At 42.9% G+C, this 17,563-nt stretch overlaps 1 protein-coding gene across 1 annotated transcript; it reads left to right on the forward strand.

Annotated features, from left to right (window-relative positions):
• The first annotated feature begins 4,416 nt into the window (after positions 1-4,416).
• On the forward strand, positions 4,417-11,630 carry SMIM10L3 (small integral membrane protein 10 like 3). Its single transcript, XM_070760236.1, has 3 exons — positions 4,417-4,434; positions 4,592-4,735; positions 11,610-11,630. The coding sequence occupies exons 1-3, from the start codon at positions 4,417-4,419 to the stop codon at positions 11,628-11,630; spliced, it is 183 nt and encodes a 60-aa protein (XP_070616337.1).
• Positions 11,631-17,563: the final 5,933 nt, after the last annotated feature.

Below are 17,563 nucleotides of genomic sequence, written 5' to 3' on the forward strand. Positions count from 1 at the left end.
CTCCTCGGCCACGCCCGGTGCCTGGTGAACGAAGCGCGAACAGCTTTCGGCAAGGCTCGGGGGGCGCGCTCCTCGCCTCGGGTTTCGGATCTTCGTTGGAAATCGTCCATCTTCGCGCTGAGGCGACGCATTTTCTTTCCCCTCATAGCCGCCCATACAATACTAGACAGCAGTTATCAACAGTAGAGACCTTCACATTTCTAGGTTCTTCCAATAAATAAATAAAATATCTCAAAATCAAAACTGATGCACCTCAGATAGCTCAAACTGCCCAAGGAGCAGCTGGTACAGTTTCTACAGAGAAATTCTTGAGTCTCATCTGCACCGCCATGTCTGGTTTGGTTCTGCAACACTAGAAGGCCATCAAACTCAGCACCAAGATCATAGTTCTCCTCCTTCCAACCTTATTCTCTTCTAGCAGAGTAGCAACTGTGAGGAATTTTGGAGTCCTAGTAGACCAGTGTTTCCCAACCTTGGCAACTTGAAGATGTCTGGACTTCAACTCCCAGAATTCCCCAGCCAGCAAATGATGGCTGGGGAATTCTGGGAGTTGAAGTCCATACATCTTCAAGTTGCCAAGATTGGGAAACACTGTAGTAGACAACCATTTAAATATAGAAAAAACATAGAAGATTGATGGCAGAAAAAGACCTCATGGCCCACCTAGTCTACCCTTAAACTATTTATTTATTCATTCATTCATTCATTTGTCCAATACACAAATACATAGGAAGAAAAATAGACACGTGGTAATATATATAAGGGTAAAAGTGAACTTAGAGGAGAGGATATCTGAAAGGAAGAGAATATATATGATAGGTGAAAGAAAGGAAAGACAATTGGACTGGGGACAAAAGGCACACCAGTGCACCTATGTACGCCCCTTACTGGCCTCTTAGGAACCTGGAGAGGTCAATCGTGGAGAGTCTAAGGGAGAAATGTTGGGAGTTAGGGGTTGACACAATTGAGTCCGGTAATGAGTTCCACACTTCGATAACTATTGTTGAAATCATATTTTTTACAGTCAAGTTTGGAGCAGTTCGTATTAAGTTTCAATCTGTTGCGTGCTCTTGTGTTGTTGCGGTTGAAGCTGAAGTAGTCATTGACCGGTAGGACGTTGCAGCATATGATCCTGTGGGCAAAAATCCTGTATTTTATCTTAGGATGCATATATGTTTATCCCAGGCATGTTGAAATTCAGTTCCTATGGATTTACTAACCACGTCTGCTGGAAGTTTGTTCCTAGCATCTACTATACTCTTTCAGTCAAATAATATTTTAATATAAATGGAGCCAGCCGTGTGCAGCCGCCGCCAAAAAGGCAACACAGTTCTGGGCTGCAGCCTGCATTGACAGAGGGATAGAATCAAGATCACGTGAAGTGTTAATACCACACTTTATAGGGCTTGGTAAGGCCACGCTTGGAATACTGCATTCAGTTTTGGTCGCCATGATGCAAAAAGGATGTTGAGACTCTAGAAAAAGTGCAGAGAAGAGCGACAAAGATGATTAGGAGACTGGAGGCTAAAACATATGAAGAATGGTTGCAAGAACTCATTTTATGAAAAAAAGGATCAGGGGAGACATGATAGCAGTCTTCCAATATCTCAAGGGTTGCCACAAAGAAGAGGGAGTCAACCTATTCTCCAAAGCACCAGAAGGTAGAACAAGAAGCAACGCGGGTGGAAGCTGAACAAGGAGAGAAGCAACTTAGAACTAAGGAGAACTTTCTTGACAGTTAGAACAATGAATCAGTGGAACAACCTGCCTCCAGAAGTTGTGAATGCTCCAACACTGGAAGTTTTAAAGAAGATGTTGGATAACCATCTGTCTGAAATAGTATAGCGTTTCCTGGCTAAGCAGAGGGTTGGACTAGAAGACCTCGAAAGTCCCTTCCAACTCTGTTGTGGGGGGAAAAAACCATAGTTCTCCTCCTTCAGACCCTATTCTATTCTAGCACTGATGATGTTACCTAGTTAGGTAATAAAATGTATGCAGGAAAACCACCGGGCTCAGACAGCACCAAGGACCCCACATTATTTCCTGTAGCAACAATGACCACCTTATGAGCCCACTTTTTGTATTCATAATATCTATATATTTCTTAACTACATTTGCCAATGAAATGGTACAATGCCATGATTTTTTTAATAGCACCTTTCGAAGCCCACTGCTTAGCTAGAACAAAGTTCTGCACTTGTTTTGTATTAAAACATTGATAAGAGCTCAAGAGCTTGCTAGAAGAACAAGGAGGGAAGTGTTTTTAAAGTGAACACAAGTGAACACAAGAACAAGGGGACACAATCTGAAGGCAACATGAGAAAATATTATTTTACTGAAAGAGTAGTAGATCCTTGGAACAAACTTCCAGCAGACGTGGTTGGTCAATCCACAGGAACTGAATTTAAACATGCCTGGGATAAACATCTATCCATCCTAAGATAAAATACTGTACAGGAAATAGTATAAGGGCAGACTAGATGGACCATGAGGTCTTTTTCTGCCGTCAGTCTTCTATGTTTCTAACAATGTAAATGTATATCTGTTTCTATCCTCTTGATCTTTTAATGTGATTTTCTGATATGTTCTTTTTTTATTTTATTTTCGCTTGCCCAGAGTTGCTTCCGATGGTATGGGCATCTATATAAATCCGATTAATAAATAACTAATAAACCAGCCGGGTTAGAGCTTAATGTGAAACTAGAACAGTTTATGCCCTTATATTTCTCTTTCCGTATTCCCGGAATCTGAGGTCAAATCGTTCCTGTAACTGAAATCACGTTTTCCTTGTTTTAAATCAGATGGTCAAACAATAACAGAAAACCACCCAAACTTATGTAAACGAAACTGAACGTCCCAACCATCCTTTATTAGGGGGAAAAAATCCTTTCTTTTCTCATAAAGTTGGTCCATATTGTAAGTCTGGCAATGTTGTTTCCTCAATTCAAAGGCCTCTGGAAGAAGCACAGCTAGTTCTTGCTTAGAAAAAAGGAAATCCGTTTTAAAATACAGCTGGAGCTGTTGCGTAGGGGATTTTTAGCCTGGCAACAAAAGGCATGATTAATTGATATGGGTGTGGCTGCCCGAGTAATCCCACTGATGTAATCCTGGAAAAACAGACGTACATTGCCAAAAGGGAAAGAATAAGAATCGATTTTCACATCGCCCCTTGAAAGGTCTACGTTTACCTTTTAAAGACAAATAAAAAGTGAAATTATAACTGGCGCTGAAGTTTACAGGCTTATGTAAAACATTTCTGTAAATATTTCACTGACCCGTGCTTCTACTTTCTGTGTTATCATTAATCTATTCTTATAGAATTCTTTATTGGCCAAGTGTGATTGGACATACAAAGAATTTGTCTTTATTCAATTCCTCCTTGAGCAGGGAGCTGGACTATAAGATCTCCAAGGTCTCTTCCAGTTCTATTTTTATCGATTAATTGAAATTGAAATATGGCGACTTCTAAAAGTGTTGGTTATGACCTATAAAGCCCTTCATGGCACCGGACCAGATTATCTCAGGGACCGCCTTCTGCTGCACGAATCCCAGCGACCAGTTAGGTCCCACAGAGTGGGCCTTCTCCAGGTCCCGTCAACTAAACAATGTCGCTTGGCGGGACCCAGGGGAAGAGCCTTCTCTGTGGCGGCCCCGGCCCTCTGGAACCAACTCCCCTCCCCAGAGATTAGAATTGCCCCCACCCTCCTTGCCTTTCGTAAGCTGCTTAAAACCCACCTCTGCTGCCAGGCATGGGGGAACTGAGATATTCCTTCCCCCTAGGCCTTTACCATTTTATGCATGGTATGTCTGTATGTATGATTGGTTTTTATATAATGGGTTTTTAACTGTTTTTAGTATTGGATTATTGTTATATACTGTTTTATTACTGTTGTTAGCCGCCCCGAGTCAGCGGAGAGGGGCGGCATACAAATCCAATAAACAAACAAACAAACAAACAAACAAATAAATAAATTAAATAAATTAAATAAATTAAATAAATTAAATAAATTAAATAAATTAAATAAATTAAATAAATTAAATAAATTAAATAAATTAAATAAATTAGATAGATAGATAGATAGATAGATAGATAGATAGATAGATAGATAGATAGATAAAAAATAAATACCTGATCATGTTCTCCCTTCTGTTGATTTCAACTATCTTGAAAGAAATCCAGAACGCCCATCTGGTTAACATCTCTTTTCTCCCTGCCTGGAATACGGTGAATTTTAAAATAAAATTATTTTGTTCTATCAATTGTCTGTCAACTTCCACTTCTGGGTAGCCAGTGTAACCCTTCCCTTATTTCCCTTCTTTTTGGGGGCAATGAACTGGATGGGAGGGGACTGTCGTGATAGAAAGATTGGATTGGTCGAGATGGAGCGGCGCATTGTGACATAGGGATGTCACGCCATGGTCATCAATCGCAAGGTAGCATCCCAGTCATCTATTTGGCTGGTTTGCTTGGATCTTGGACCTCCAGATCTTTGTGCAGGTAGGACGTGGAGCCTGTAGGAAGACGTGGCGTGGCGGGTCAACAATGGTGGCAAATCTGCTTCTACCTATTTTTATTTCCCGGCTTTCCAAGTTTGTGTCCGGCCGTTCCTATGGGATCTTCTGTAAAGGATTGACGCAAACGCTCCTTGTCTTCTTTGAACTGGCTTGGAAATGCCGCATCAACTTCTCCTACCTGTATCTGGTCACTTCTATGATATTCAACGTCAGACTACAGGTAATGTTCAGAGGGTGGATTCAACCCAGGAGCCGAGCATAATTCATCCCATATTATATTACAAGCAGGAAGAGGGAGATTGTGATCCCCTTATATAGAGCGCTGGTGAGACCACATCTGGAATACTGTGTCCAGTTCTGGAGACCTCACCTACAAAAAGATATTGACAAAATTGAACGGGTCCAAAGACGGGCTACAAGAATGGTGGAAGGTCTTCAGCATCAAACGTATCAGGAAAGACTTCATGAACTCAATCTGTATAGTCTGGAGGACAGAAGGAAAAGGGGGGACATGATCGAAACATTTAAATATGTTAAAGGGTTAAATAAGGTTCAGGAGTGAAGTGTTTTTAATAGGAAAGTGAACACAAGAACAAGGGGACACAATCTGAAGTTAGTTGGGGGAAAGATCAAAAGCAACGTGAGGAAATATTATTTCACTGAAAGAGTAGTAGATCCTTGGAACAAACTTCCAGCAGACGTGGTTGGTAAATCCACAGTAACTGAATTTAAACATGCCTGGGATAAACATAGATCCATCCTAAGATAAAATACAGGAAATAGTATAAGGGCAGACTAGATGGACCATGAGGTCTTTTTCTGCCGTCAGTCTTCTATGTTTCTATATGTGCCTCATTGTTTACTAAAATCTTCAGTAAAGTTCCCTTGACACTAATATCACTTTGTCAAACTTATGGGAGTGATTCACTTTATTCAGAACTGTAGGGGACAATCTCCGGCGGACCCTGGACAGGGGTTTATCCTCTGTCCTGGTGCTTCTTGACCTCTCAGCGGCTTTCGATACCATCGACCATGGTATCCTTCTGCACCGGCTGGAGGGGTTGGGAGTGGGAGGCACTGTCCTTCAGTGGTTCTCCTCCTCGGTCGCAGTCAGTGTTAGTGGGTGGTCAGAGGTCGACCTCTAGGTTTCTCCCTTGTGGGGTGCCTCAGGGATCGGTCCTACATGAAACCGCTGGGTGAGATCATCCAGGGGCATGGGGTGAGGTATCATCAGTATGCTGTTGATACCCAGCTTTACATCTCCACCCCATGTACAGTCAACGTAGCAGTATGGTTTGTCTGAGATGTATGATTGATTTTTATATTAAGGGTTTTAAATTGTTTTTAACTATTGGATTTGTACTGTTTTGCTGTTGTGAGCTGCCCCGAGTCTTCAGAGAGGGGCGGCATACAAATCTAATAAATAATAAATAATAATAAATACAGTGGTACCTCATCTTACGAACGCCTCTTCTAACGAACTTTTCAAGATACGAACCCGGTGTTTAAGAATTTTTTGCCTCTTCTTCCGAACTATTTTCACCTTACGAACCCAAGCAGCTGCTGCTGGGATAAAGGGGTTTCTTTTTTTCCTCTTTTATGAAGAAAGAAAAGGGAGGGGCGGCTTGGAGGAGGAAAGATTTTGCAGAGAACAGTTTGCTTGCAGAGGCACTGAGATGGTGTCTTTTGAAGAAAGAAAAGGGAGGGGCGGCTTGAAGGAGGAAAGATTTTGCAGAGAACAAGGTGCTTGCAAAGGCACTGAAAGGGTGTCTTTTGAAGAAAGAAAAGGGAGGGGCGGCTTGGAGGAGGAAAGATTTTTCAGGGAACAGCTTGCTTGCAGAGGCACTGAAACGGTGTCTTTTGAAGAAAGAAAAGGGAGGGGCGCCCCCCTTGCCTTTCTTCCTTCCCACTCACCCTTTAGCCTAGCCTTGCTTCTTCCACCCGCCCCCTTTAGCTGCTGCTCCCTGCCCTCTGTTCGCCTCCCTTCTAAAGTTTGGGATTTTCCTGAAGGATTTGCACGCATTATTTGCTTTTACATTGATTCCTATGGGAAACATTGTTTCATCTTACCAACTTTTCACCTTACGAACCTCCTCCTGGAACCAATTAAGTTCGTATGATGAGGTACCACTGTAATAATAATCCCATTATCTGCTTTAATTTTTGCAACCAACTTGGCTTCATCCATTGTTCAACCCATGGCTTGTGCGGCCGTGAGCAAACCACAATTCCTGAGCTTGTGTCTGCACCTGAAGCAGAAACCAAGTCAGCTTGATGATCGTTTGCGGTGATCTCCTGCCATCAAATAATGGTTTAGCGAAGAGACTCTATTTTCTGGGTTTACACTACCCGTATTTATACACCGTGCAGTGGCAGCCAAGTAACTTGAGTTAATTTATTTTCTGGGTTCATACAATATACAATATTCTCAGGGACCGCCTTCTGCTGCACGAATCCCAGCGACCAGTTAGGTCCCACAGAGTGGGTCTTCTCCAGGCCCTGTCAACTAAAGAATGTCGCTTGGCGGGATCCAGGGGAAGAGCCTTCTCTGTGGCGGCCCCGGCCCTCTGGAACCAACTCCCCCCCCCAGAGATTAGAATTGCCCCCACCCTCCTTGCTTTTCGTAAGCTGCTTAAAAGCCACCTCTGCCATCAGGCATGGGGGAACTGAGATACACTTCCTCCTAGGCCTTTACAATTCTATGCATGGTATGTATGTATGTATGTTTGGTTTTTTTTTAATATTAATGGGCTTTTAATTATTTCTAACATCAGACTTACTATTGTACACTGCTTTATTGTTGCTGTTAGCCGCCCCGAGTCTCCGGAGAGGGACGGCATACAAATCCAATAAATAAATAAATAAATAAATACTGGTTCCTAAAGTTTTAAAAAATTGTTAGGTTTGCGCACAATGCACACAAAGCCAAGCCACAGAAAGCAATTTAATCCGATGCGTACATGGTGTACGCGCCCAGTGACTAAACATGGAACATGATTAAATCATCAGAGAGTCACGAGCAACGGGCAAGGTATAACATGCCCCCTTAGTCAATCATGTTGATAGTGGAGCTTGCAATATTTACCTGTGGCTAATTTGTTAAGGTGATGCACCTGTCTAGACTTATATTGCTGAATCATCAGGTGACTGCAGGAGATGGGTTACTGCAACACCAGAGCATAGAAATGAAACCATCACTATTTATTTCTTCTCTCCGATTAAGAACCATTTATTGCATATACAGTATATATATATTATATATATTTATTGGATTTGTATGCCGCCCCTCTCCGCAGACTCGGGGCGGCTAACAACAATGATAAAAACAGCATGTAGAAATCCAATTAATAAAACAACTAAAAACCCTTATTATAAAACCAAACATACACACAAACATACCATGCATAACTTGTAATGGCCTAGGGGGAAGGAATATCTTAACTCCCCCATGCCTGGCGGCATGAATGAGTCTTGAGTAGTTTACGAAAGACAGGGAGGGTGGGGGCAGTTCTAATCTCCGGGGGGAGTTGGTTCCAGAGGGCCGGGACCGCCACAGAGAAGGCTCTGCCCCTGGGGCCCGCCAAACGACATTGTTTAGTCGACGGGACCTGGAGAAGGCCAACTCTCTGGGACCTTATCAGTCACTGGGATTTGTGCGGTAGCAGGCGGTTCCGGAGGTAATCTGGTCCCATGCCATGTAGGGCTTTAAAGGCATTTTTCAGAGTAGACACTGACACACCTAAAAGAGGCTAAAAATTTGGGTGCACCCAAACGAGGATCTTTCCGGTTTGCAGGTTTTCATTGCTACTCCCTCTGAAAAAGTTTTTTTCCAGCCCTAACGAGGTGCCAGTGATCTTCCCGTCTTGCAGGATTTTTTCATTGCTACTCCCGATTAGTTTTTTTTCCCAGCCCTAAGTCTTTGCAGGCTTGTTTTCATTGCTGCTCCCTCTGAAGATTTTTTCCCCAGTTCTAATGAGGTGCTAAAGATCTTCCCAGCTTGCAGGATTTTTTCATTGCTACTCCCGATTAGTTTTTTTTTCAGCCCTAAGGGGACGAAAGGCACACCAGTGCACTTATGTACGCCCCTTACTGGCCTCTTAGGAACCTGGAGAGGTCAATCGTGGAGAGTCTAAGGGAGAAGTGATGGGGGTTAGGGGTTGACACAATTGAGTCCGGTTGTGAATTCCAAGCTTCGATAACTCGATTGTTGAAATTTTTTACAGTCAAGTTTGGCGCGGTTCGTATTAAGTTTGAATCTGTTGCGTGCTCTTGTGTTATTGCGGTTGAAGCTGAAGTAGTCATTGACTGGTAGGACATTGCAGCATATGATCTTGTGGGCAATGCTCAGATCGTGTTTTAGGCGTCGTAGTTCTAGGCTTTCTAGGCCTAGGATTGTTAGTCTATTTTCGTAGGAAAATACTCTTCTCATGCTAAAGATTGATGCTCAAACATTCTAGACTTAGCAGGAGCTCCACGGATTAAAAACAACAATTAAACACGATGCAACATTCCATTTTATTTTTAAAAGGAAGCAGCAGGAATCATAGTAGATTGTGACATCACAGAATGCTTCCTGAAGTCTTACTGGTTGGAATAAAGGATTGTTGGCTAATAAATATTCTGCTGTTTCATTTGTTGGAGGATGGCAAGTGATGTACAAGACTTAACCAAAAAGCCAAAGGGTTAAGTAGCAGTAACCTAGTTTGAGAAGGGAAGGGAAGGAACGAGAAACCAAAGATCGAGCAATGTAAGTTTTCGAAGTGTCATAACCTTGTCCTTTTTTAGTATTTTTTATTGTTTTTAAGTAAGTACACACAAAACAAAATAAACATACAGCAAACATTTGGGGCATTTATAGCCCCTCTTCTGTCCAAAAGTGTTGTCGGATATATGTTTATTTATTTTATTTCTTTATTTATTGGATTTGTATGCCGCCCCTCTCCGTGAACTCGGGGCGGCTAACAACAGTGGTAAAAACAACATGTGACAATCCAATACTAAAAACAGTTAAAAACCCTTGTTATAAAATCCATCATACATACAAACATACCATGCATAAATTGTAGAAGCCTAGGGGGAAAGAATATCTCAGTTCCCCCATGCCTGACGGCAGAGGTGGGTTTTAAGGAGCTTACAAAAGGCAAGGAGGGTGGGGGCTATTCTAATCTCTGCAGGGAGTTGGTTCCAGAGGGCCGGGGCCGCTACAGAGAAGGCTCTTCCCCTGGGTCCCGTCAAACGGCGTTGTTTAGTTGACGGGACCCGGAGAAGGCCCACTCTGTGGGACCTAACTGGTCGCTGGGATTCGTACAACTCCATAAAACAGACATATTATTTGTTGGTTGGTTTGTTCGATTTCTAGGCTGCCCTTCTGCTGAGACTCAGGGAGGCTTACAACATATTGATACATAGCATTGGAAGAAATCGAAATTAAATAAAACAACACTATAAAACCTCCCTATAAAAAAACCCTTAACTTAAAACATATCACAGACAGCCCACCTCATATAACTAGGTCATGTCTCCAACAGTCGGACAGTAATAAGGGCTGGCACAAAGCAACCAAGTTCAGCAGTCCAACGCCTGCCGGCATACATGTGTTTTTAAGCTCTTCCGGAAGGGGCAACCACAGAGAAGGTCCTTCCCCTAAGGGCTCGCCAGCCAACATTGGCTGATGGGACTTGGAGAAGGCCGACCATGTGGTCCCTAACCAATCGATGGTCCCGTAGGTCAGTGTTTCCCAAAGTGTGGTACGCGTACCTCCGGGGGTACGGGAAGAGTTTGGTGAAGGTACGGGTTCAGAAAAAATTCTGAAAAACATATTGCCTTTTCCAACTTCAAATTGATGTGAAGTTGCTTTTTCAGCATGTGTAGACATTAAGTCGGGGGAAAAAAGGAACAGACTATTGGATGTGGAACCGCATCTCAGATTAAAATTAACAACCAGGGCACCAAATTATGATGATCTGTCATCTCAGCACAATTTCATCCTTCTCATTGATCCAAATAAATGTTATTTATAAAATAACTTTTATTTATATTTTATTATGGATAATTTTATTTTTCGTTTATTATTATTTTGTGTACGTACCCCAAAAAGACAAAATAAAAATATTCTGATTGTTATTAAAATACATTTATATTTTGGCGAGGGGTACTAAGCGTTACGAAAATGATAGAAGGGATATACAGTGTTCCCTCGATTTTCGCAGGTTCGAACTTTGTGAAAAGTCTACACCACCGTTTTTCAAAAATATTAATTAAAAAATACTTTGCGGGTTTTTTCCCTATACCACGGTTTTTCCTGCCCGATGATGTCATATGTCATCGCCAAACTTTCATCTGCCTTTAATAAATATTTTTTTTAATAAACTTTAATAAATAAACATGGTGAGTAATGATCTAAATGGTTGCTAAGGGAATGGGAAATTGCACTTTAGGGGTCTAAAGTGTTAAGGGAAGGCTTGTGATACTGTTCATAGCCAAAAATAGTGTATTTACTTCCGCATCTCTACTTCGCGGAAATTCGACTTTCACGGGCGGTCTCGGAACGCATCCCCCACGAAAATCGAGGGAACACTGTATGTCACTGGGAAACACTGCCGTAGGTAATCAGGTCCTAAGCCATGTAGGGCTATATTATTATTTATTATTATTTTATTATTATTTATTAGATTTGTATGCCGTCCCTTTCCGTAGACTCGGGGCGGCTCACAACACAATAAAAACAGTTTATAACAAATCTAATAATTTACAATTTAAAATATTAAAAAAAAACCCATTATTAAACAGACATACACACAAGCATACCATACATAAATTGTATAGGCCCGGGGGAGATATCTCAGTTCCCCCATGCCTGACGACAAAGGTGGGTTTTAAGGAGTTTGCGAAAGGCAAGGAGGGTAGGGGCAGTTCTAATCTCTGGGGGGAGCTGGTTCCAGAGAGTCGGGGCCGCCACAGAGAAGGCTCTTCCCCTGGGGCCCGCCAACCGACATTGTTTAGTTGACGGGACCCTGAGAAGGCCCACTCTATTACCTTTGCTGGTGTTTTTTTTTTTTTTTAAGTTGACTAGTGTTATTTTTGCTTTACCGCAGGTTCATATTGAGATCCATTAAATTGTGACTTACATTACAAAGGAAGGCCACCGCTGTATCCTTGGGGCCTTCACGACAATGCAAAGCGTTGAGGACCGAGTGACAGCCCTCTCCTCTCCGACTACGGCCCAGGACGAGGGGTTGGGGCCGCAGGTGCAGGTAACTACCTTGGATAAGCCAGAAGGGATACTTCACCTTCCAAATATCCACACCATCATGGCTCACTCCCAGGCCAACAGTAACCATCTGCAAAAGGAATTCTTCTCCCTTAAGATCAGGAACTGCCCTCTGTTCAACGCTGTCCCGCTCCCCCATATCGGTAAAAAAGCCCTCCCTAACCTGAGCCAGGTGACCAACGGCGTCGTGTCTTCCAAGGAATCCCTCAATCTGCATTTCTTACCGGAGAACCAGCTCTTGGAGAAAATCTTCAGCCACTTTGATAGCACCTCCGTAAGCGTTTGGCAAGAGAGGGCTCGAGGTGTCCTCAGCGAGCTGGGCAGGTGGACCTCCTCGGGGGAAAACTTTGTACAATTCGCGCACTTCTGGTTGTCCGAACTCCAGCACGACCAGAAGCAACAGTTGTTGGAACTGGAACTGGGGGTGATCGAAGACGAAGTCCACCTGGCCTTCTTAGAAGGATTGGACTCCAAGGACCTCCAGCCTTCGGAGTTGAGTTCCATCCTGCTGGTTGCCCTGAACGAATACCCCATGGGCTCGGCCAGCAATCAGCACCCCTACATTTTCCTAGATTACTTGAACCTCATGTCTTCACCCAACACATCCGGATACAGGGAAATGCTTTCCAACATCCAGTATCCCAGCAAAAACCCTCAGATCACTCAGTGGTTGCTCGCTATCCGAGAATTCGCTGTGGCCAATCTCTGGCATGCTATGGTCAAGGTAAAAGCCCAGGTGGGAAATGGTTTGCGTATGGGGAGGGAGGGAGAGACGGGATTTTTATTTACTTATTATTTATTTATTTACTTACTTACTTACTTACTTACTTACTTACTTACTTACTTACTTATTTATTTATTTATTTATTCTATTTTTATGCCGCCCTTCTCCTTAGACTCAGGGCGGCTTACAACATGTTAGCAATAGCACTTTTTAAACAGAGCTAGGCTATTGCTAACATGTTGTATCTGGACCGGGACTCATTGCTCACAGTCACTCATGCCCTCATCACCTCGAGGTTCGACTACTGTAATGCTCTCTACATGGGGCTACCTTTGAAAAGTGTTCGGAAACTTCAGATCGTGCAGAATGCATCTGCGAGAGCAGTCATGGGCTTCCCTAGGTATGCCCATGTCTCACCAACACTCCGCAGTCTGCATTGGTTGCTGATCAATTTCCGGTCACAATTCAAAGTGTTGGTTATGACCTTTAAAGCCCTTCATGGCATCGGACCAGAATATCTCCGAGACCGCCTTCTGCCGCACGAATCCCAGCGACCGATTAGGTCCCACAGAGTGGGCCTTCTCCGGGTCCCGTCAACTAAACAATGCCGGTTGGCGGGTCCCAGGGGAAGAGCCTTCTCTGTGGCGGCACCGGCTCTCTGGAACCAACTCCCCCCGGAGATTAGAACTGCCCCTACTCTTCCTGCCTTCCGAAAACTCCTTAAGACCCACCTTTGCCGTCAGGCATGGGGAAACTAAACATCTCCCCTGGGCACGTTAATTTATACATGGTATGTTTGTGAGTGTGTTTGCTATTACATGGGGTTTTTCTTAAATCGTTAAATATTTTAATTAATTGCATTGTTGTGACTGTTTTACTTGTTGTGAGCCGCCCCGAGTCTTCGGAGAGGGGCGGCATACAAGTCCAACTAATAAATAAATAAATAAATAAATTGCCCCCACAATCCAGGTCCTCATTTTACCCACCTCGGAAGGACAGAAGGCTGAGTCAACCTTGAGCCGGTGGTGAGATTTGAACTGCTGACCTACAGATCTACAGTCAGCTTCAGTGGCCTGCAGTACAGCACTCTACCTGCTGCGCCACCCCGGCTCTTATTTTATTATATTTATTTATTTATTTTATTATATTTATATTTATTTTGTTTTGTCAAGTACTGTATTGGTGGTATACAAAGATATAAAAGTGCCATTGCTAACATGTTTGTAACCTGCCCTGAGTCTAAGGAGAAGGGCGGCATTAAAAAAAACGAATAGATAAATAAAATAAAGAAATAATAAAGGGAACACTTAAACAACCCTATATAATTCCATGTAAATCAAACTTCTGTGAAATCAAACTGTCCACTTAGGAAGCAACGCTGATTGACCGTCAATTTCGCATGCTGTTGTGCCCATTCAACTTTGTTCAGAACGAAGTATTCAATGAGAATATTTCATTCATTCAGATCTAGGATGTGTTCTTTGAGTGTTCCCTTTATTTTTTTGAGCAGTATATTTATATGATACTAGTAAAAGAAGAAACATTAGGACAGCGGATGGAAGGCAATCTGGTGCACTTATGCACGTCCCTTACTGACCTCTTTGGAATCGGGAGAGGTCAACAGTGGACAGTCTCAAGGTAAAGTTTTGGGGGTTAGGTGATGATACTACAGAGTCTGGTAGTGAGTTCCATGCATCAACTACTCAGTTATTAAAGTCGTATTTCCACATGCCGCAGGCCTGTTTTGCTCCCGATGGAATCTGCCGATGAAGCCTCCTCTGACCAAGGCAGCATGAGTGACAGGGAAGAGGGGAGTTTGGCAGACAGCCCAGGAGGAGATCAATCATCCTTATCATCCCTGGATTCTGAACAAGAATTAATGACACATCCACGCATGCGTAGAGTGATGCATAGGAGACAACAACTGAAGGATTATTACAAGAGAAAATGAGGCCACTTGTGGTTGGGTGGGGCTCCAGTAATTAGGGCTGCTGCTATAAATAGCAGCGTGTGGGTTTGGCCGTTGTGAAAGAGTATCTGATCGCAGTTCTTCCGGAATCGTGTGTTGCTGTTTTCTGGACTTTGTTTGTTGATTTTTCACGTCTTTGAAACCAAAGCAGAGCAAAGTGTGTGGGTGTTTCACTTCATTGGAAGAAGAAGGGGTGTGAAGTTTCTCCACAGCTGCTAGCTAAGTACTTAATGACTGCTTAAGGGAAATTGTACAGACTACCCGGTTGTTTTGGGACGAGTGCTCTTTGCAATACAAAAAGAGTGCTTCGTTTATTTTGAATTTTGTGATAAAGAACATTGTTTTGAATTTTCAAACGTGTGTGTGTGTGTGTCTGAAATTTGTACCCTTGAATTTTCGGGAGGCTCCTACCAGAGAGCCTGGCAGAACACTTAATTATGGTTACTATTTAGTTTGGCTTTCCCCGTGTTGGATTCCTGAACTCTCAATGTGTTTTAGATACACACCTGAGCAATATTTTGACGCATTGTCAAGTACAATAGAGAGAATTGTTGAACAAAAGAGTCACCATTTTGCAAACAGAGTAGTCTAAACATCCTGGAAAAAATTCTACTTACACGTTGGGGCTTTTGAAGCAAAGCAAAATATCTTTAGGAAAGGGAAGAAGGTAGATGACAGTAGTGTCCTTGGTGGTCTGAGCTTGGTGGTTTTCTTACAGATTTTTCATTATCCAGCTAAGTAATGCCATCAGTGCTTGAAGGGATAATAAACAGAGAACAAACCCTACTCCCTTCTAGCACTGATGAAGTTACCTAGTGGGGTCATAAAACGTTTGCAAGAAAACCATCAAGCTCAGAAGCCCCTAAGGCCCATATCGCATCTCAGACAAATGTCCAAAGATACTTCACCAGAAGAGCCCTTCACTCCTCCACTCGAAACAGAATACCCTATGAGACTAGACTTTCAATCCTGGGCCTAGAAAGTTTAGAACTAAGACGCCTTAAACAAGATCTAAGTATTGCCCACAAGATCATATGCTGCAACATCCTGCCTGTCGGCGACTACTTCAACTTCACCCACAACAACACAAGAGCACACAACAGATTTAAACTTAATATTAACCACTCCAAACTTGACTGTAAAAAATATGACTTCAGTAACCGAGTTGTCGAAGCGTGGAACTCATTACCGGACTCCATAGTGTCATCCCCAAACCCCCAACACTTTACCCTTAGATTATCCACGGTTGACCTATCCAGATTCCTAAGAGGTCAGTAAGGGGCGAGTACAAGTGCATTAGAGTGCCTTCTGTCCCCTGTCCTATTGCTCTCCTATATCTCCTATACCTTTCCTCTATTCCTATATCTCTTCTATTCTTTCATTGATATGTTCTATTACTTTATCTTCTTTTCTATTCTTTCTTAGATATATTTTACTATGAGTATCTCCTCTATAACCTTCATCATGTATTTTACTATGTGTATATAGATATATACCCACTAAAACCCTCATTGTGTATTGGACAAAATAAATAAATAAATAAAATAAAATAAGGATCCCACCGTTCAACCCTGAGCTATAGATATTATCTTCTATTCATGAATAGCTGTCCCAGCTGTGATTGTATATGCTTTTCTTATGATAATTATCTCTTTTTAAATGTTGATTAATTAGAGAGATCTGGAGTTAGGATGCACATTCACATACTAAGTGTCCTAATTTTGAAATTTACCGTAGTTCTATAAGGCATTGGTCAGTACCCAAATGCCTTGTGAAGCAGCCATCAAGAGTCCTAGCTCTGCTCCCAAACAAGAAACTAGTGAAGTCATGAAAGAAAGGTAAGGATGTTGACATCCCTTAAATCTCCTTGGCAATGTAATTTTTATTTTTGCAAGGAAGGAATCCTTGAATTACGACCACAATTGGGACGGGAACTTCCATTGTAGGTTGTCGCCACCGTAAGCGAGTCAGACCCAAGTTTATGACAAGTCTCTGAGTCTTCGGAGAGGGGCGGCATACAAATCTAATAAATATTATTATTATTATTATTATTATTATTATTATTATTATTATTATTATTATTATTAGACTCGGGGCATTTAAAAATCTAAAAGCAAAGAACCCCAATATAAAAAACATACATACAGTCATATCATGCACTAAAACTACATAGGGGGAGATGTCTCAGTTCCCCCACGCTTGACGACAGAGGTGGGTTTTAAGGAGTTTATGAAAGGCAAGGAGGGTAGGGGCAGTTCTAATCTCTGGAGGGAGCTGATACCAGAGGGTCGGGGCCACCACAGAGAAGGCTCTTCCCCTGGGTCCCGCCAGACGACATTGTTTAGTCGACGGGACCCGGAGAAGTCCAACTCTGTGGGACCTGACCGGTCGCTGGGATTCGCGCGGCAGAAGGCGGTCTCACAGATATCCTGATCCGGTGCCATGAAGGGCTTTACACGTAATAACCAACACTTTGAATTGTGACTGGAAACTGATCGGCAACCAATGCAGACTGCGGAGTGTTGGAATAACATGGGCATACAGTATTTGGGAAAGCCCAAGATTGCTCTCGCAGCTGCATTCTGCACGATCTGAAGTTTCCGAACACTCTTCAAAGGTAGCCCCATGTAGAGAGCATTACAATAGTCGAGCCTCGAGGTGATGAGGGCATGAGTGACTGTGAGCAATGACTCCTGGTCCAAATAGGGCCGCAACTGGTGCACCAGGCGAACCTGGGCAAACGCCCCCCTTGCCACAGCTAAAAGATGTATCTCTAATGTGAGCTGTGGATTGAGGAGGACGCCCAAGTTGCGGACCCTCTCCGAGGGGGTCAATAATTCCCCCCCCAGGGTGATGGACGGACAGATGGAATTGTCCATGGGAGGCAAAACCCACAGCCAATCCGTCTTATCAGGGTTGAGTTTGAGTCTGTTGATACCCATCCAGGCCCCAACAGCCTCCAGGCACCGGCACATAAACTTCCACTGCTTCGTTGACTGGACATGGGGTGGAGATGTAAAGCTGTCACCCCATGCCCTTGGATGATCTCACCTTAAATAATAATAATAATAATAATAATAATAAT

The sequence above is a fragment of the Erythrolamprus reginae genome, chromosome 9 (assembly GCF_031021105.1).
Source record: "Erythrolamprus reginae isolate rEryReg1 chromosome 9, rEryReg1.hap1, whole genome shotgun sequence".
In the NCBI taxonomy this organism is placed as follows: domain Eukaryota; kingdom Metazoa; phylum Chordata; class Lepidosauria; order Squamata; family Dipsadidae; genus Erythrolamprus; species Erythrolamprus reginae.

Coding starts and splice junctions, on each gene's coding strand:
- SMIM10L3 (XM_070760236.1), top strand. Junction 4,736..11,609: donor TATTCAACGTCAGACTACAG/GTAATGTTCAGA, acceptor GCTTTACCGCAG/GTTCATATTGAGATCCATTA.